This window comes from Lepisma saccharinum, chromosome 21 (assembly GCF_977018435.1).
Source record: "Lepisma saccharinum chromosome 21, izLepSacc3.1, whole genome shotgun sequence".
NCBI lineage: Eukaryota > Metazoa > Arthropoda > Insecta > Zygentoma > Lepismatidae > Lepisma > Lepisma saccharinum.
In genome coordinates this window covers 49,098,855-49,121,279 of record NC_139249.1, presented here as the reverse complement: position 1 = coordinate 49,121,279, position 22,425 = coordinate 49,098,855, and the positions used below count along the sequence as shown (strand labels likewise).

Sequence of the window (22,425 nt, the reverse complement as noted above, 5' to 3'; positions counted from 1 at the left end):
CGAGGGTATGAACGAAACAGCTGGCGATGCAGTGAGGAGGTTGGGGGGGGGGGGTCGTCACGTCAGCTTGACCGATTGCAAGATTCGAATCTCCTTGTCTGCAGACTATCAATGTATTCATTTAAAAATACTTGGCGAGGTATGCGTTTCTTCTGAGGGTAGTGCCATGGCACGGCGGCTCTACCCCTTGAGCCGCCACTGACTCATGCTAGGACATAAGGACGCCAACTCACCCTTTCTTTTTGCTGCCTAAAGCTTGTAGGAGTCAAGCATTACTCATTTCCTTTATTGTTCCTGTGAAAGAAATGTGGTTGTCTGTGGATGTATCATGTGTTTCAAATTATGAAAGGATAAGACAGTCCTAAGTACATTAATCAGTGGCGTGTCCGTGAGTACCCCCCCAATACCTTTTCCCTAGGATTTTTAAAAAAAGAACATCAAAGGCAGGAAGAGATGGCAAAATAAGAACTGACTCCATAAAAAAAAAAAAATCCCTTTCGAAAATTATGGGCAGGGAATCGTCAGTTAAAGTGACATGCGCAAACCCTCTGATTGGGGGTGGGATGGGGTCATTGATGAAAGTTATGGAAAGGAGAACCTCATTCTATCATTGTTTTGTTGAATAGGTACGATAGGTACGAAACAGGGGCGTATGTGTCCGTATCCACAGAAAATCTTATTAGGTCTAGTGTAATTTTAATGGAGAGCCGATTCTAAACTAAATTCACCACGCTTGCAAATTAAAGGTGCGTATATTTACACAGACAAATATTGGATAGCATATGAAACACTGTTGGTCCAACATTAGAATGAAGTAATGCAATCTAACAAAAATATCCTACACTACAGTGTGGCCTTCTTTCAGTTGATAGTACAAGAGTCTTAAATATCACCATATCTGCACGGCAAGATTTTGCTCAACATAAGGCAACATTAGAGAACGTATGAAATGTAAAGAAGAAAACAAAAAGAAAACTTGTGCTGCATATTCACTCATCTAGTGGATTTATTGATTGATTGATTTGTTGTTTTATGTCCACTTTATGCACAGTAAGGCTAATCGGGGCTGGACCTACAGTTTAAAGTGGGATCCGAACCACTTGTGCCTCCACCGGGTATCGAACCCGGGACCCCTTGATTACAAGGCGACGACGCCACCACTGCGCCATCGGGGAGGCCCGTCTGGTGGATTGAGTAAGCCCCCTCAAGGATATAATAATTATATTATAAATAATAATAATAATTATTATTATTATTATGGAATAAGATTGCTTTATTATTATTAAATTTTAATTATTATTGTATCATTATTGAAATTCAAATTTCTGGCGACGCCCATGGCTATAATTATGAATGAACCCCCCGAAAATTGTTCCTGCCTACGGCATGCTGGTAAGCGTAAAAATATTAGAAGTTGTTGATTGACGTGATGAATATTCTAAGATAGAAATCTAAAAATAGTCTGCCAATGCTTTCGATATTGTGAAACCAAACATCGCTGAATATGCTTCCTAGTTCCTGGGTGTGTGATTTCGCGTATGTCAGTTTCACTCTGGTACAAATGAAATATACAACCTCTGACAATAAAGTTCGGTGAATGATCCTGAATATCGAAAGTAGACGAATTCTTAATGAAACCTACCTCACTGTCCTCCGAAGTAGGAAAATTTGTTGTTCCCTCCGGCAAGAATTCCTTGTGGATAATGCCATCACTGTCAAAGAAAGTGATAAGCATCGTCTTGATGAGTGATTTTTACGCCTTGACCTTCTTCCGACGGGGTGATGCAGGAGAACGCCATTCCATGCTTTGGCGTTTTGTTTCAGGGTCGTACATCACACACCAGCTCTCATCCTCTGTAGCAATGCATTGAAAGAAATTGGGATCTGAATCCTCCAGATTTCTTTCTCTTCCCACGCCTCAAAATCGCTTTGAAAGGTCAGAGATTTGAGGATATTCCGGACATCCAACGGAACGTGACGAAGGTCTTGAACACCATCCCGAAAGAAGACTTTTCTAAAAGTTTCCAGGACATGTACAGCCGTTCTCAACGGTGCATAACCATGGGAGGGGACTACTTCGAAGGACCGTAAGGTAGGTTTCATTAAGAATTCGTCTACTTTCGATATTCAGGATCATTCATCGAACTTTATTGTCAGAGGTTGTATGTATATGGAGACTTATATATACTTTAATAACCTGAAGCATGTAAAATAACACTAAATATAATGAAGAGTTCCTCACAAATGTACACGAATATGACGAGGCGTACAACACACGTACGTCGTGTCACGACTAAACTCAGACTCACACTGCGGATGCGCACACTGCATGGCAACAAGCTTAATGAGAATGACAATTCGTCTGAACATCACGGCTCTCTTGGAAGATCAGCTTCCAAAATTAGCATACACAATAATTATTACCCTTTGCAATATAACATATTACACTTGAATACATAGGGTTTTCTTTCGAACGCACATGAAACCACTGTTGAGGATTCGTCAGTTCGTGAATGAGTGAAACTCTGTTTGAAACAAAGGTACTCCATCTTGATGGATCTGATTTAATCGAACATTAGGTGATCTGTGGTGAGGTGGGTTGGTGTTTTAAGTTCACTTTATGCACAGTAAGGCTAATCGGGACTGGACCTACAGTTTAAAGTGGGATCCGAACCACTTGTGCCTCCACCGGGTATCGAACCCGGGACCCCTTGATTACAAGGCAATGACGCTACCACTGCGCCATGGGGGAGGCCCCATTAGGTGATCTGTGAATCAGACCAAAGGAAAATATCGTCTATACGCAATGACAATGATGACTGCACAACACTAATCAATTTGGCTAACAACACAATAGCACGTAACTCTGAACGTGGCAATGTTACAGGTTTTATGGGTACAAGCTTTGTTTTCGAAACTAATAATCTGACTGTAACAGTGTTGTCATCATATACTGTTCGTTGATACACAATAGCACATGTACCTTCCTCACGGGCATCACAAAAACCAATCAGTTGACACAAAGTTGGTTCTCTACATTTTAAGCATCGCGGAAACTGTATGCTCTGTAACACATGTAATTCAGCACCATGTATTTCCCATATTTCTCTTGTGTCACTAGGAATAGGTTCATCCAAATTTAACTGTCCCTTCCACAGTGATTGAATCAATATTTTAGCTAACATTGTGACTGGGGCTAGTAATCTGAGTGGATCAAATATACGAGCTACCTCAGACAACAACAACCTTTTGGTTAATACAGGGTGTTCACTAGGTGGAATAATGATGAAACTCAAATTATCAGTACCCGGGTGCCACAGAAGCCCTAGTGTTATTATGAATTCACTGTTATGGATAGAAGATATTGTAGGTTTCTCTCGCAAATATTCAGGAATACTGTTCAACACGTCAGAATTATTCGAGGTTCACTTATGCAACTCAAATCCACCTTTTGTTGCTGCATCTCTATTGCTCCAGGAACACTGTCAGCTCCACTGCATACATCGTGCATATAAAACTGTTGCTTTAAGACTTCTGTTGTAATCGGATAATTTCACCTTCATCGTCTGCTAACTGACGCAACACTCTCGTAGCAAGAAAAGCAGCTGGTGCCGTGCCATACGTGAGCGTATTTAAACGATAAACAATCACAGATTGACTGGGAGACTCTCTCCACAAAATTAATTGGTAGTCTCTGTCCTGAGGATTCACTTCTATCTGGCGATACATCATCCAAACATCACTCGTCAATGCAATAAGATGACCACGAAAACGTAACAAAATGGATAGTAACTCTGGCTGTTGTTTACCTCCATTCATTAACACGTCATACAAGGACACGTTTGAGCTAGTTTTACTCGATGCATTAAAAACTACCCTCAGTTTCGTACTTGTGCTTGTCTCTTTTGTTATAGAATGATGCCGAATGAAATAAGAATCAGCGGGGGTTCTGGGTGGTTCACAGTCCGCCACTGGTGTCATATGATTCAAAGCAATATACTCCTGCATGAATAACTTGTATTGTTCTAGTCTCTGGCTATCAACTCGAAGCCTACGCTCTTGACTAAGCAAACATTTCATCGCCTTATCCTTTGAATATCCTAAGTCGTCGCGGTTGACCTTAAATGGTAAGCGGATGACATACCGACCATCATCCTCGCGATAATGTGTTCGTACGAAATGTTCCTCACACAATTGTTCTCCTTGACTCGGCACTCGTAAGTTAGTAATCTCCTCCGATTCAAAAAACTTATTCAGAGTTTCGTTCAGATCATTTTCTTGTACAACAATGTAATAAGAAGACAGATATTGTTGAGGTCTTTGTTGAGGAGCTTTGCCACAAACAACCCATCCCAAGCGGGTATGAATACCCACGGGTTCATTCATTCTCCTCTCTCTTCTTCCACTAATTAGTAACAATGGGAAAAGATCAGCCCCGATAAACAACTGAATAATGTCAGGTTTGTGATATGAAGGATCGGCAAGTTCAATGTTACGTAAATGTTTAAAACTTAGGGTGTTAGGTAAAAATGCTTGTGGAAGAGAGTTGGATATTTTCTTCACAACTAAAGGCGAACAATGATAGGATCTGTCCCCGTTTTTAGAGAGTATATTCAAATCAACAGTAGAGTGTGAATTGCCGGCGTTTACACCCGAAATTCCAGTAACCGAGACGAACACCTTTTTGTGTCAAGCCTAATAAATGGGCTGCGTTCTCGCACAAAAAGGATTTTCACTAGCACTATACAAAAGTGCTCGCAGGGAGTGAAGCTGATTTTGATTATCCTTTTCTCTCACAAACAGTCGGTAACAAGACACGCGTTGCGTCACACTGCGAATCAGATGTTATGTCCGATACCACTTGCGGTGTTGCCACATTTTCACTTACCTTAGCTCTTTGCGAAGTTTCACGATGAATAGACGTGTGGTGAAACTTACCACAAGACTTACACGAGCCTGATGTACATTTATTCAAAAATGGGAATTATCTAGACAGTTGAAACACAGGACCCTTGATTTCACAAACACTTCCCTCTCTGGGACAGACAAGCTCATGTATTCTTTACATTTACTCAAAAAATGTGATTCTCGACACACAGGGCAAGAGGACGACACGTGAAATGAAATAGCACTTCTTCTAGCACTGTATTCATTGTGGGGGTTGCGGGGTTTCCTTTTGGATCCTGGTTTCGGGTCCTTGGAAGATGCAGATGCTGCGAGCGCTCTCGCTCTGTTATCCAGGAAGACGCTCAGCTGTTCGAAAGTAGGAAATTGCTCGGACGACACGCTCAGCTCCCATTGTTGCCTCTAAGTACTGTCCAATTTCTCCACTGTATGAAACACTAGGATAGCGTTACAATGCTGCACTGGAATGTCCAACACACGTAAAACTCGAACACATTCTGTCGTCACGTCCACAAGCTTGCGTAAGCCGACAGCAGACTCAGTTTGTAATGAGGGTTGAGACACAAGCTGTTTCTGTTCATATGTGTCAGTCAGAATGTTCCATGCTTCTTTGTAATTCGAATCAGTTATCGTTATAGACTGTAAGTAGATGTAATTGGCCGGTTGACAAAGCTCTTTTTGGGCACAATGGGCTCGCAGTGTTGTCAACCCACCCCACAAAAATTTCACCATATGATATTTTGCAGGCGAAGCTAATCTACAAATAGGAGTTGGCAACACTGACTAGTACCAAAAAGTCGCTTCACAAACCTTTGTTTTTAATTTTGCTATATGATATTTCACAGGCGAGGCTAACCTACAAATAGGAGTTGACAGCGCTGACTACGATCCATGCTGTAATATTTTGTAGTCTTCTAAGATAATAAGTATGCAGTAAGCTGGAGAGTTGGTGACAATCACTACGATCTAACACATGCTAACTGGCAATAGTAGTGGTGCAGTGTTGATGCTCTTGTTAACCCCCATTTTTTCTGTCTTTTCTAGCATACTGATCTATTGCATGCTAACAAAAAAAAACAACTTTAAGCAGGCTCTTCTCTCGTAATGCCATGGACGGAAACATGCATACTTTTGTCCCCCACATGTATGTAATGCGATTTGGGGGGAAGGGGGGGCCAATTTTAACCTTACAGCTTAATTAATCTGCATGCATGCTTAATGTTTGACTTCTTTATTTCTAGTTCGACATGAGATACACACAATTTTACTTTTTGAAGTACAGTTAATATTTCTGATTAATTTTACTGTCCAAAAGTGAGCAATTTCAAAATGTGATCTATCGTGAATTAAACTAACCTCACCCACACACACACACACTATGCCTTACAGAGTAAGGCTGCTATATCACTTGTCAGGGCTGACGGTTGGCAACCCACAAGATCTATTGCAAACTAAATTAACCTACGACATAAGCCATGGACACACACACCAAGCCTTCCAGATAGGGTATAAGCAACTCACCTCTTGCAATTGTTCCTTTTTTTATATTTTATGACGGGGAAAATTAACCTACAGCTAGCAACACTATTTGAGCTGCTTTCGACGAGCAGTGTTACTAAACTTTAACTTTAACATTCTATAGGCTAAAGCTAATGCTCTACAGCTAGAAGCTTGAAACATATACACACAAAACACCCTAGCAGAGTATGCTAACTTACCTCGTATAAAAATATTACCTAGTATGGTTTTTCACGGGTTCAGCTGTGACATACAACTAGCGATGGACACGACCACCTGGCGAAAATAAGACACAGAGACAGAGAGAGTGAGACAGGTTATACGCAGTTTTTCCTACACATGTACTGGGTTTAAAAGGTAACTTGCAACAACTATTTCAATCACCTCCTATCAATATCGCCTAACATATAATAAAATAACCACAGGTTTTTGATACTTGGTGCCAGAACATAGTGGATTTAGACTGTAAATTCAGTCCGATTATTCTATTTGTGCATAAAGTGAACTTAAAAAAGTAAAATGATGCCTGCATTTGGAATATATAATTCTTCTCTCTTGGCTTACGGTATTTTGCGTGCCCCAGTAAAATTGCGTTCAATTCAGGGAAGCTATGACGTGTATTTCCTGTTTCGCGAACATCCGAGAACCTTTCACAACTGTTTTTATTGTTGCATCAGATAATATATTGCAAGAGTGAGTTGGTTGTGTATATAAATCTAGTCTTGGAAATGGACATGAATATAATGTCAAAATTATTGCATAACTTAAAACATTGATAAAAAGGACATTTATTGCACTGCGCTTTCTAGCAAAGGTATTATTGTATGTAAATGTGGAATGCAAAAAGCTCAGTCCCAGGCCTTTCAGAGATTCGAATCCTGTTAGGTTAACAGCATAAAAATTTCATCTCTGACAGCAAGCATTGTCAAATGGACTGACGATTATTAAAAAACAAAACAAAAAAAAACAGACCTAGTAATGAATTATAACTTGTGCTGTCTTGCAAGTCACTCAAGTTTGATATCTGGTGAAGGAATATGATGCCACTATAAACTGTACACAAAATATGCAGTCCCTGGCATGAGATGGACGAGGATTATGAACCTCGACATATACAGTTGTACATTCTGGCAATGAATGGATGTTGTTTTTTTTTTAAGCATAGCGGTGTGTTTTCGCTTATTATTTCAATGTCAGCGAGCGTGCATGCAAAGACAGGAGGGAGACCATAACCTATAATTCTTATTTCGATTTCAATACTTTTTGCTAGTCACAATTCACCTGCTATCTAGAAGGACACTGAACGATGGCTGAAAGGAAGGAGAGAAATGTTACCTTTTACCCCTTTGCCTGGGTGTGATGAAATAGATTTACATGCAGCGAGGCTGAAAGCAATTTCAAAAGCAGTCTCGGGCATCTTCGCTTTCAGCCAACAAGAAAAAAAAAAAACTTTGCACATGGAGGGGTGCAACAGCCACAGTACGGTATTGTCCATGGATGTTAAAACTTTTGGGTTTTTCTGAATAGACATACATATCAGTTTTGCAGTCTCCAGATGGGACCTTAGCATTCGTTTTTTGGACAAGTGGGGTTCAGATCAATGCCTGGACTAAAAACTTTCGTTCATATTAAAATAAAAGAAAGAATTTTACTCCACTGCTCACTTGTTCAATTTTTTTTTTGTATTGAAAAGAATGAGGCGCCGTGTCTTATTGTATAGTTTTCCAACAGCACACCTCGGGGCGTACATTTCTACTTCTGCATGTATGCAAAATATAGTTAACCCTCTAGTGCTCGCGCGGCTTCCCGTAACACGGATACTCGCGCGGGTGACAGTTGTGATCCATAAGGTACTTTATTTATTTCGAAAAGACTAATTATAATATGGTGGATTTCTTTTGTTTTGTTACATTTACAATCTATTCTAGTAAGACTTAAAGTATTTTTTTGAATTATTTTTGTATCAAACAGGTGTTGTAAAGAAAAAGATACCAAATCGTTCTTTAACAAAATTTTGCATGGGAACAATATCCTAAAGTTAAGGCTACCATAACTTTTTTAATGCAGGGTAACATTGTAAAACACCTTGCTCATCTGAAAGACAGCTTTATTGAGAATCCATAAACATATATATTAACATATTTTCGCCTTTATTACAATGCAAAGAAATCTCTAAAACGTACCCTGCATTTTACATATGGAAAGAGTATAGTCACAACAATGTTTGTTACTCGTCATATTTTTTTACGCATATTGTAGGTTGAAAATTTCAATGTAATAACTAGGCCTATAATGTCCTTATTTTGTTTCACATTTTTTTCATATCAAGAATGAAATGGATGTTAAACTACAGAAATACATATGTACATAAGAAGTCAGCAATATTTTACAGTTGCAATGGTTGTGTTACCTTAGTCCCATTCCAGGCATTCAGTACAAACAATTGATGAACGGTCACTACAGATATGACATCCACATTTTTCACAATGTTTTCTGGTTGTATTGTCTCTCGCCCTCCCACACACATAGCAGCGACCTCTACTGTTACCTTGTTGTCTGCGCTCAGGCTGAAGAAGAGTTTCTTCGATTACAAGAATGGCCTTTCCTCTTCTCTTCAGATGTACAGGGATGAAAGAAAGCTGGATTACGCTCTCAATCAGAGGTTTTATGAGTTCCAACGCCAAACTTTATAGGAATTGTTGTCTTGCAGGTGTTTTAGCTACATCATTGTTGAACTTGTAAATGATTGAGACGTTGACCACAAGTTTTGCACCACAAGTTCTAGGACTTTTCTGATATGCGCAAGCCCAACAATTTCTCTTCGCTGCTGACGATCTCTGATGTCATCAAAACGAAGACATCGCATGAGAAAATGAAATCTATTCTCACTCATGGCAAGATAACAGACTTCCACACCAGTCCCTGCAGAGTTGTCCCGCAAATGCTTAGTTTTTTTTTCCTGTTACTGCCCAAACAGCCGGGTAGTAGCAAAATGCCTATGAAAGCACGAATTTCAACAACATTCGTGTGTTTGGTGTCCCTGTCTCGGCTAAAATGCTCCTTTATATGGTCAATATAAATGTTGGTTGATGTAACTATAGTTCCAATAACGTTAAAAAGTACAAAGCAATCAAGTGCACTGCGTGCTTCCCTACCATGTCCAGTTGGTCCTGGGAGCCGCAAAATAATGTTGTCAGCTCTGGTTTGTATATTTCTGGGCTGAGGGGATAGTTTTTCCACTTCATTACATTTTTAAACTGGTCTCTTACAATGCATAAATTTGCAAATGGGATGTTCTCTTCATCACTGGATTCTTTTTCCGCATTTGGCGCCAGGTCATTTTCGGCATTTTTCACTTGGTCCTTTTGTGGCTTATCTGCTTCTTCGGTGTAAAAGAGATCGTCCTGGACATCTAAATGGTCATCTCCACCATCGTCACTATCATTCTCCACAACATCGTCCTCATCGGAACTCTCACCAAGCAATACGTCCAAAATAAGAGAGTTATTACAGAGTCGTGGATGCTTCGGTGCATTCATAACGCCGTTAATCGCGCGGGTGAACTGACTTTCAAGCGCAATAACAAGGCTACTCCTCACTACAACATACAAACGCACATTAGTCAGGTACCTTGGAAATGCAGGCGGAAGGTACTGAAGCCCCTACCACTCCCCTCCACCACACGGCTTGGCGGTAACGAAAACAAAGGGGCTGGGTGAAATGGAGATAAAAAAGAAGAAGCGAAGCTATTTTGGTTAATGGAAACGTTGAGGATGAATAATTGTTATTTTGATGAAATTGAGGAAGTGGAGCACTTAGAAAACACACGTCTGCTTCGAAGTGCATTACACCAACAACTACAATTGTCCCTCCTAACCCACACGAGGCGGTTAACAGAGGTGTACTTTTGTCGGTCTACGATTCTGAGGGCTTAAGTTACTATGTTTACCTATAGCTGTACATATTGAAAAGAAAATGACCTCAGCAATAAAATGTAACAATACCGATCCTGACCTTTGTCGGATGTAACGTTGTTGCAATCCCACCCCCGATGATGTATAGACTTAAATGTTTGCATAACATGAAATACTGTTAATGGAATTGTGTTGTTTCTAATGTTCAATATAGAAATCAAATAATAAGAAGAAAAGAAGAAAAGAAATGTTGCGGGCAGATACGGAGCCTCAATTCAAACAGATACATGATCAGACAGGATGTCAACAATGCGTTCATAACTAACATGTGATTGTTCAAAATTCAAATAGTGCAGTGAGAAACAACCAAGTAACTAACTCTCTAACCTTCTTAAACCCGAAGAGGACAAATACAAGCCCATCCTGATCTGAGAAAGATCTATCTATTCACTCTTTTTCCATCCTAACCGATTTTGCTCTTAGGTCCATTCAACCCCTCATGGTATACTGATTTTTTTTGACGAGCTCCCACTGCCCATCCTCCTGATGGTGGAGGAAGCGAATCTATTTATCCTTGCCAAGTTGGACATGAAAGAGCATGATGTGTGGGAGACTATAATTTATACATGTGGTTGCTTGGTTCACTTTCTTGATGCTTACAGAGGATGACAAGATACTCAAGGATGCCATAGCTCGTGAGATTGAGAGGCATTTTCTTAAGCACATATTTTGATGAGCGTAAATAATTAAGTAAGTCACAAGTGACTGAGGCATGGTTTGAATCTCTCGGTGTAGGTATGGATGCAGACAGGCACGAAGTTTTGTGTGTAGACATAATTGATAATGAAAAAAATGTTCTTCACCCCGATAGCATAGTGGTAATGTTGTTCTTGCCTTGTTCCCATCGATAACATAGTGGTTACACAAAAAAAACACACACTGTCCCCTATTAAAAAGTTCTTCTCAAAATTATTCAACCACTCTCTCTCTTCTCCTCCTATCTTCGTAACCAAAAAAAGGTTTTGTCAATAGTTTAGACGACTACGAAAACGTTGAAATGTATGAAGTAATGATGAAACATTGTTGCATTGTAATCAAATGAATTCGTTGAATATGCAGAACAGTTCTCTCTCTAGCCTAAAATAAAATTCAACAATTAATGTTATTAATAGAGTTAAACATTTGCCAGTCTGGAATGGCGACGGAGAACACCTAGGCTATCATAACATCATTTTCAGCAGGATAATAATAACAATATGCTTATCAACGTATATTAAGGATTAGGCCCAAGGAATTCTTATTTCAGTATTTTATTTACTACACTCGTTTCTAACCTGTCCACATTGGAAACCGAAAACACAAGTACAAGCAGGGGCGGCCGGTCATAAGGACGATACGGATGCCGCACTGCCGTGTGCAACCACAAGTGAACTAACATTACATTAACATTTATATATTAGCTTTTACATTGTCTGAATTGCAAATATTCCATTGCTTTTAGATCGTTGGTTAGTCGGTTCTGTATTCATTCTTCCGCGACAATTGCAAAGTTTGCACGCCACCGTGCGGGGGAATATGCAACTTGGAGAGAAATGTGGCGGGGCGCCGTCCTCCCACTTTACGAGACGTGGAGCATTCTCTATCGCGGTCGCGAGGGGTAAGAGGCGAGGGAACTGTGGGAATAACACGCGCGGGATCTCTGGCTGGGAGGACGGAGGGTTTTGTCGTCCGAAACCCACCCCCCAGGCGAAACTTGCCCTCTCTCAGGGGAACGCTAAATAATGAAGAGTTGCCAGAAGCAATGAAGTTAACATAAGAAAGAAAATTACCAACCATTGAAAAAAATTATTCTGTATTCCATAATCTTATTCATTTATGACATAAGAGTAGAGCAATAAATTACGCAATTTCCAACGAGGAAAGAAAATGTCGATAACTGAAAAAGTACAGACTCTTGCATGATTTTTGTTATTTACCGTCGCTTTCTGCTACTTTTCGGTAATCACGACGATGAGGATGAGTGATGATATAATGAAATTGATGGAGGGGCACTCACAAGGAACACACATACCCATGCCGGGATTCGAACCCAGGAGCCCTGGCTTTGTAATGCGGTATGCTAGCCACGAAAGTCGGCTATAGATTCTTGTTACACGCAAAATTATCTTATACAGGGAGTCCATAAAGTCCTGCAAGAAACTAAAATTCTATAACTTGAAAACTATTAAGTTTATTAACAAAATATTTTGTGTGTACTTACAGCAAGGTTCAAAGTTTATTTCCTGCTTGTTAGGTTCATCGCCAAACCTCTAATTGTGCACCATTAATGTCCAAACACTGTTGCAGTCTTTTTGTGAAACCGAGAATTGCGTTCTGACGGTGCTCTCCTGGGATATTCAGAATCACATCTCTTATTTTTTCTTTTAGGTCATCCAGGCTAGCTGTTTTCTGTGAATACACCTCGGTCTTTACAACTTATAATCGCAAGGTTTTACAAGTCTGGTGATCTTGCAGGCCAAGGTGTGGGCCCTCTTCGGCCAATCCATCTTCGTCTTTCAGATCGTGTACAAATTTTAACTTGTAGGGCCGGGCCTTCACCTTCTTGCGTACGATCTTGTGTAATGTTGACTTCGGTATTCCCAGTTCCAGTGATCTTCGTTTCAGCGATTTCATTGGACTCCGATGCACGCTGTCCTGCACTGACTGAATCACATCGTCAATCGATCCTGGCCTTCCACTGCGTGGCAAATCTGACACACTTCCCGTTGCCTTGAACTTTCCATACCATATCTTGATACTTGAATTTGCTGGGGTGGTTTCCCATATGTTGTCTGGAACTTTCTCTTCACTGAAACACAAGATTTTAACTCTGCAAACCACAGAACACACTGTGCCTTTTCCTGGATGGACGCCATCTTAAGTCACATGATCACGTGATTACCATTAACAGCTAAAAAGTTATAGAGTTTTAGTTTCTTGCAGGACTTTATGGACTCCCTGTTATATGCGTTGTATTTTTTCTTAAGTTAGTGAAAAGTACATTTGGATTACAATGATGTGGAGTACATCATGTAGATTTAAATACATGTTTTGATTAGCACGTTTGAAAAAATTGCTGATAATGTGACAAAGTTCTCCAATTTCTTTTCTAGGCGGATGTTAACTAAATTAGAAATTCGTCATCTAAAGTCACCAAGAGCCGCTACAGGAACCTGTAAACTACAAATTTCTTAAAATTTGGCAAAATTGTCTGGCAACCCCAAGCAATAAAACGACCGGATGGGAAGACGATAGAATTGACACTTGTTGTTCCTTCGTTTTTGGAAAAGTGAAGCTTCTTCGGTAGTTGTGTGCTGTAGTTGTGCATTGTCGGGATGAACAGTGTGGAGAAATTGTTGGTGCGAAGTTTTTCTACCAGAAGTCTAAAGTCTGGATGAAAAAATAAACATAAAAAATCTAGTCCGAATTTGAATATAGAACAAGTGTCAAAGAAGAGAGGTCGTGAGTTCACTCGCAAATTTCGCGTTGAAGGACAGAAGGATGAATTTCAGTTACAAGCATGCCTGAAGATTTCTGGTAAGTTTGAAGTTTTTACTAGAGCTTCTGGTAACGCAGATATCACCTTTCCAATGAGTTATTTATTTTGTTGGCCTATTTCACATATCAATTAGTCATGTTGGACGGGAGACATTTTCTGTGTAATCTTTTTACTAGAAATGTTCACGATCAATGCACGTAAATATTCGTCATTGTGCTTATCAAGTTGTGTAACAATTAATATCCTTTCTTCTGAATCTTCCTCTCTGTTAAACGACTAAATCTGTTAGAATTCTATTTCATCTTCCATCTTCTTCGCATTACTGTTAAATGATTATTAATTTAAAAAACGTGTAAAACATGATATTCGGTAAACACGAACGTATCAATTTCTTATCATGTTGGCTGTTATACGAAATTCATAATTTAAACGCATATTACTAGTAGAGGAAATTTGTGCCGACGCCAGGGGTCCTGTGTTCGAATACTTGCCTGGCATGGATTTTGTGAGTGTCCATTCCTCAATGTCATCATATCACTCATCCCCATCTTCGCAAATTAGCCAAATGTGGCACAAAAGGCGAAGTAAAATAAATCAAATCAATAGAGCAAATTTGTGAGCTATCGACCCTCCACTTAGGATCACCATGAGCCGCCACTGAGTACAAGACACTAACTTAGGCACAAATATTCCTGTTCTTGAATAAGAAGCGCCTATGCCTTCAGAAAGAGAGAAGAATAAATAAATAAATCAACTCATGCATATTCTTCATGTACGTACGTGTGTTTAAAGCTTGCTAGCAATGTGACAAGAAACAGTATGTTTTTTTTTTTACTCTTCAAGGGTGTTTTTTTTCAACTTTTTGCTGGGTGGGCCAACAGGAGTGGACGAAATAGATTATTCATACAAACTGGAAGCTTGCTTTCCTCTCAACAATGGAAATCACGTTATTTCCAGTGAAATATCTACTCAACTACCTTTCTAAGATGCTAGAATGGCTACCACGGGCTTGGTGACTGAACACTTAAAACCACCGAGCGACTTACTTCACAGCAGTGTCACTTAGTTTCAACAAGAACAGTTCAAGGCTTCCCGGGTGTCCTGCAAGATTCGGCATTTATTTTTTAATAGCAAGCAGATGAACTGGCTTTACAATATGAAGACCCCTCTCACTGTGTCGGTTTTGGCGAACGTCACGACTGTGTTTGTGTCTGTACTGTGAGTTAAATAAAAAAAAATATGGAATATATCAGGCAATGCAACCTCTTCTTTCGTGTTCCGAACTTTGAACAGAAACTTGCAAATATGCTTGCCGAGATTTGATGTGATGTGTCAGATATTGAATTTCTCCAATACAGAGGAGAAGAATATATTCAAAGCAATCACGATACCGATTCATATGTGTCAGTTGACGGCGATGAAGACAACCAAATCAGTGAACCTGATACAGTAAGTGACAAATATTTTTATGTTAAAAAATAGATTCAAGAGATCTTCAGTGGAGACTACTAAACATACCAGAGTCCCGGAATATAATAAAATTAAAATTCTTTTGTTTCATCTCGAACTACAAAGAAGAAACATAATAGATCCAGTTGATGCATGGGGCTACATTATCACAGACACTATGCTGGAGAACGTGCTAAAATGGACAAACAAAAGAAAATTGAAAATGTGAGAAAGAAATACATTAATTCTGATAGATTTGTGCTCAAATATTGTACCCTTACAGAACTGAAAAGCTTCCTTGGCCTCCTCATTTACAGTGTAATTTTAAATAGAACAACAAAAACTTTCGATCTCTTTTTGCTACGGATGGAACAGGTCGAGACATATTTCGAGTAACCATGTCATCAGCTAGATTTGCCGTACTTCTAGAGATTTGTCAACCCTGAAAGCAATTTTGCAAGTTCTGAGTGAATTTAATGTCAATTCTCAAGCTTGCTATTCGCTTGGTGCTAATATAACTAGAACTAATAATCAGAACACATTACATTTACAATACTTATCTCTATTGCGATAAAGGAACAGATGGGCTAGAGTTATGTGAAAACAAGAAAAAGCTTTCTATACATAGGCAGGCTGTAGTAAGATTGTGTAAACCTAATTTTGATACCAACAGAAATGTAACTACTGATAACTGGTACACTTCCATGGAATCTGTAGATGTACTGTTAAAAACTTGGCTAACTATTGTAGGAACAGAAAAGAGATTCACCACAATTTCAGGCTCAAAACGAACGAAAAATTGGAAATAGTATATACAGCTTTACGAAGTGTGTTACAATAGTTTCTCAAGTACCTAAAAAAACGAAAACCGTAATTCTCATTTCAAAATTTTGTGTTTTGTCTAACAATTGATTAAATTAAGTACTGAACATTATCGAAAAGCAATTCTCGAAAACATTATACTGAAATGTTTACATTACAATAAGTGTCCTTGCATAGCCGTTCCAGTCTTCAAACTGTTCCCAACACAGCTTCTGCTTGCTTTTCAATAAAATCTAAATTATGTGCATTTCAATTTACAGTGCTAATGCGTCTCACTGCTACTCAGAAAATCCTACAGGAGTTTATTTTTCCTGGAGCTCTGAGACTCACCAAACCCTCTATGGTACTGAGTATCCTTGACCATTGATCATGCATTATTATTGCATGTTTCCCATGTCAGCACAATATATTTTTCTCTTGGATCATTCATGACTATGAGGATGAAAGAATCAGAAAATCAATGTTATTTAACAAGTAGCATATACGTTAAAAGTTCCTAGAGAGAGATGTACTTGACACAAGAATATAATTACCAGAGAATAATTGATTGAATTGTAGTTTTAAGTCTACTTTGTGCACGGAAAGGCAAATCGGGATTGGACCTGTAAATTAAAAGGGGGTTCAAACCACCATGCGCCTCCAACAGGTATCAATCAAAACCTGGCACCTTTTTATTACAAGGCGAAAACGCTACGACTTCGCCATTGGCAAGGCATAATTATCAGAGAATAACTGCAACCGACACAGTGAGAGGGTTCTTCATATTGTAAAGCGAGTTCATTTGCTTGCTATTAAAAAAAATGCCGAACCTTGCAGGACAACGGGAAGCCTTGAACTGTTCTTGTTGAAACTAAGTAACACTGCTGTGAAGTAAGTCGCTCGGTGGTTTTTAATGTTCAGTCACCAAGCTCGTGGTAGCCATTCTAGCATCTTAGAAAGGTAGTTGAGTCGATATTTCACTGGAAATAATGTGTTTTCAATAAGGAGAAGAGAGAGAGTGGTTGAATAATTTTGAGAAGAACTTCTTAATAGGGGGGGACAGTGTGATTTTCTTTTGGTGTAACCACTATGTTATCGATGGGAGCAAGGCAACAACAACATTACCACTATGCTATCGGGGTGAAGAACATTTTCTCATTATCAATTGTTTCTACACACAGAACTTCGTGCCTGTCTGCATCCATACCTACACCGAGAGATTCAAACCATGCCTCAGTCACTTGTGATTTACTTAATTATTTACGCTCATCAAAATATGTGCTTAAGAAAATGCCTCAATCTCACGAGCTATGGCATCCTTGTGTATCTTGTCATCCTCTGTAAGCATCAAGAAAGTGAGCCAAGCAACCACATGTATAAATTATAGTCTCCCACACATCATGCTCTTTCATGTCCAACTTGGCAAGGATAAATAGATTCGCTTCCTCCACCATCAGGAGGATGGGCAGTGGGAGCTCGTCAAAAAAAAACAGTATACCATGAGGGTTGAATGGACCTAAGAGCAAAATCGGTTAGGATGGAAAAAGAGTGAATAGATAGATCTTTCTCAGATCAGGATGGGCTTGTATTTGTCCTCTTCGGGTTTAAGAAGGTTAGAGAGTTAGTTACTTGGTTGTTTCTCACTGCACTATTTGAATTTTGAACAATCACATGTTAGTTATGAACGCATTGTTGACATCCTGTCTGATCATGTATCTGTTTGAGTTGAGGCTCCGTATCTGCCCGCAACATTTCTTTTCTTCTTTTCTTCTTATTATCTGATTTCTATATTGAACATTAGAAACAACACAATTCCATTAACAGTATTTCATGTTATGCAAACATTTAAGTCTATACATCATCGGGGGTGGGATTGCAACAACGTTACATCCGACAAAGGTCAGGATCGGTATTGTTACATTTTATTGCTGAGGTCATTTTCTTTTCAATATGTACAGCTATAGGTAAACATAGTAACTTAAGCCCTCAGAATCGTAGACCGACAAAAGTACACCTCTGTTAACCGCCTCGTGTGGGTTAGGAGGGACAATTGTAGTTGTTGGTGTAATGCACTTCGAAGCAGACGTGTGTTTTCTAAGTGCTCCACTTCCTCAATTTCATCAAAATAACAATTATTCATCCTCAACGTTTCCATTAACCAAAATAGCTTCGCTTCTTCTTTTTTTATCTCCATTCGCTCGACAAAAGAAGTTAACCCTCCAGTACTCGCACGGGTGACCATTGTCACCCAGCCCCTTTGTTTTCGTTACCGCCAAGCTGTGTGTGTGGTGGAGGGGAGTGGTAATGGGTTCAGTACCTTCCGCCTGCATTTCCAGCTACCTGACTAATGTGCGTTTGTATGTTGTAGTGAGGAGTAGCCCATGTTATTGCGCTTGAAAGTCAGTTCACCCGCGCGATTAACGGCGTTATGAATGCACCGAAGCATCCACGACTCTGTAATAACTCTCTTATTTTGGACGTATTGCTTGGTGAGAGTTCCGATGAGGACGATGTTGTGGAGAATGATAGTGACGATGGTGGAGATGACCATTTAGATGTCCAGGACGATCTCTTTTACACCGAAGAAGCAGATAAGCCACAAAAGGACCAAGTGAAAAATGCCGAAAATGACCTGGCGCCAAATGCGGAAAAAGAATCCAGTGATGAAGAGAACATCCCATTTGCAAATTTATGCATTGTAAGAGACCAGTTTAAAAATGTAATGAAGTGGAAAAACTATCCCCTCAGCCCAGAAATATACAAACCAGAGCTGACAACATTATTTTGCGGCTCCCAGGACCAACTGGACATGGTAGGGAAGCACGCAGTGCACTTGATTGCTTTGTACTTTTTAACGTTATTGGAACTATAGTTACATCAACCAACATTTATATTGACCATATAAAGGAGCATTTTAGCCGAGACAGGGACACCAAACACACGAATGTTGTTGAAATTCGTGCTTTCATAGGCATTTTGCTACTACCCGGCTGTTTGGGCAGTAACAGGAAAAAAAAACTAAGCATTTGCGGGACAACTCTGCAGGGACTGGTGTGGAAGTCTGTTATCTTGCCATGAGTGAGAATAGATTTCATTTTATCATGCGATGTCTTCGTTTTGATGACATCAGAGATCGTCAGCAGCGAAGAGAAATTGTTGGGCTTGCGCATATCAGAAAAGTCCTAGAACTTGTGGTGCAAAACTTGTGGTCAACGTCTCAATCATTTACAAGTTCAACAATGATGTAGCTAAAACACCTGCAAGACAACAATTCCTATAAAGTTTGGCGTTGGAACTCATAAAACCTCTGATTGAGAGCGTAATCCAGCTTTCTTTCATCCCTGTACATCTGAAGAGAAGAGGAAAGGCCATTCTTGTAATCGAAGAAACTCTTCTTCAGCCTGAGCGCAGACAACAAGGTAACAGTAGAGGTCGCTGCTATGTGTGTGGGAGGGCGAGAGACAATACAACCAGAAAACATTGTGAAAAATGTGGATGTCATATCTGTAGTGACCGTTCATCAATTGTTTGTACTGAATGCCTGGAATGGGACTAAGGTAACACAACCATTGCAACTGTAAAATATTGCTGACTTCTTATGTACATATGTATTTCTGTAGTTTAACATCCATTTCATTCTTGATATGAAAAAAATGTGAAACAAAATAAGGACATTATAGGCCTAGTTATTACATTGAAATTTTCAACCTACAATATGCGTAAAAAAATATGACGAGTAACAAACATTGTTGTGACTATACTCTTTCCATATGTAAAATGCAGGGTACGTTTTAGAGATTTCTTTGCATTGTAATAAAGGCGAAAATATGTTAATATATATGTTTATGGATTCTCAATAAAGCTGTCTTTCAGATGAGCAAGGTGTTTTACAATGTTACCCTGCATTAAAAAAGTTATGGTAGCCTTAACTTTAGGATATTGTTCCCATGCAAAATTTTGTTAAAGAACGATTTGGTATCTTTTTCTTTACAACACCTGTTTGATACAAAAATAATTCAAAAAAATACTTTAAGTCTTACTAGAATAGATTGTAAATGTAACAAAACAAAAGAAATCCACCATATTATAATTAGTCTTTTCGAAATAAATAAAGTACCTTATGGATCACAACTGTCACCCGCGCGAGTATCCGTGTTACGGGAAGCCGCGCGAGCACTAGAGGGTTAACTATATTTTGCATACATGCAGAAGTAGAAATGTACGCCCCGAGGTGTGCTGTTGGAAAACTATACAATAAGACACGGCGCCTCATTCTTTTCAATACAAAAAAAAAATTGAACAAGTGAGCAGTGGAGTAAAATTCTTTCTTTTATTTTAATATGAACGAAAGTTTTTAGTCCATGCATTGATCTGAACCCCACTTGTCCAAAAAACGAATGCTAAGGTCCCATCTGGAGACTGCAAAACTGATATGTATGTCTATTCAGAAAAACCCAAAAGTTTTAACATCCATGGACAATACCGTACTGTGGCTGTTGCACCCCTCCATGTGCAAAGTTTTTTTTTTTTCTTGTTGGCTGAAAGCGAAGATGCCCGAGACTGCTTTTGAAATTGCTTTCAGCCTCGCTGCATGTAAATCTATTTCATCACACCCAGGCAAAGGGGTAAAAGGTAACATTTCTCTCCTTCCTTTCAGCCATCGTTCAGTGTCCTTCTAGATAGCAGGTGAATTGTGACTAGCAAAAAGTATTGAAATCGAAATAAGAATTATAGGTTATGGTCTCCCTCCTGTCTTTGCATGCACGCTCGCTGACATTGAAATAATAAGCGAAAACACACCGCTATGCTTAAAAAAAAAACAACATCCATTCATTGCCAGAATGTACAACTGTATATGTCGAGGTTCATAATCCTCGTCCATCTCATGCCAGGGACTGCATATTTTGTGTACAGTTTATAGTGGCATCATATTCCTTCACCAGATATCAAACTTGAGTGACTTGCAAGACAGCACAAGTTATAATTCATTACTAGGTCTGTTTTTTTTTGTTTTGTTTTTTAATAATCGTCAGTCCATTTGACAATGCTTGCTGTCAGAGATGAAATTTTTATGCTGTTAACCTAACAGGATTCGAATCTCTGAAAGGCCTGGGACTGAGCTTTTTGCATTCCACATTTACATACAATAATACCTTTGCTAGAAAGCGCAGTGCAATAAATGTCCTTTTTATCAATGTTTTAAGTTATGCAATAATTTTGACATTATATTCATGTCCATTTCCAAGACTAGATTTATATACACAACCAACTCACTCTTGCAATATATTATCTGATGCAACAATAAAAACAGTTGTGAAAGGTTCTCGGATGTTCGCGAAACAGGAAATACACGTCATAGCTTCCCTGAATTGAACGCAATTTTACTGGGGCACGCAAAATACCGTAAGCCAAGAGAGAAGAATTATATATTCCAAATGCAGGCATCATTTTACTTTTTTAAGTTCACTTTATGCACAAATAGAATAATCGGACTGAATTTACAGTCTAAATCCACTATGTTCTGGCACCAAGTATCAAAAACCTGTGGTTATTTTATTATATGTTAGGCGATATTGATAGGAGGTGATTGAAATAGTTGTTGCAAGTTACCTTTTAAACCCAGTACATGTGTAGGAAAAACTGTGTATAAGCTGTCTCACTCTCTCTGTCTGTGTGTCTTATTTTCGTCAGGTGGTCGTGTCCATCGCTAGTTGTATGTCACAGCTGAACCCGTGAAAAACCGTACTAGGTAATATTTTTACATGAGGAAAGTTAGCATACTCTGCTAGGGTGTTTTGTGTGTATATATTTCAAGCTTCTAGCTGTAGAGCATTAGCTTTAGCCTATAGAAACAAATATTTGCAAAGTTAAAGTTTGGTAACACTGCTCGTCGAAAGCAGCTCAAACAGTGTTGCTAGCTGTAGGTTAATTTTCACCGTCATAAAATATAAAAAAAGAAACAATTGCAAGAGGTGAGTTGCTTATACCCTATCTGGAAGGCTTGGTGTGTGTGTCCATGGCTTATGTCGTAGGTTAATTTAGTTTGCAATAGATCTTGTGTGTTGGCAACTGTCAGCCCTTACAAGTGATATAGCAGCCTTACTCTGTAAGGCATAGTGTGTGTGTCTGTGTGGGTGAGCCGGTAAGGTTAGTTTAGTTCACGATAGATCGACCTGTCACGACCAATCAAAGCTATGCACCACTTTGAGTCACATCTGCTGTACTCTGTAAGGCTATGTGTGGGTGGGTGAGTGAGGTTAGTTTAATTCACGATAGATCACACTTTGAATTTGCTCACTT

General features: G+C 39.2%; 1 protein-coding gene across 1 annotated transcript; it reads right to left on the bottom strand.

Annotated features, from left to right (window-relative positions):
* Window positions 1-3,525: 3,525 nt before the first annotated feature.
* Window positions 3,526-4,386, bottom strand: LOC146004169 (uncharacterized). The gene has a single exon (XM_083142836.1). The coding sequence runs from the start codon at window positions 4,384-4,386 to the stop codon at window positions 3,526-3,528; it is 861 nt and encodes a 286-aa protein (XP_082998962.1).
* Window positions 4,387-22,425: the final 18,039 nt, after the last annotated feature.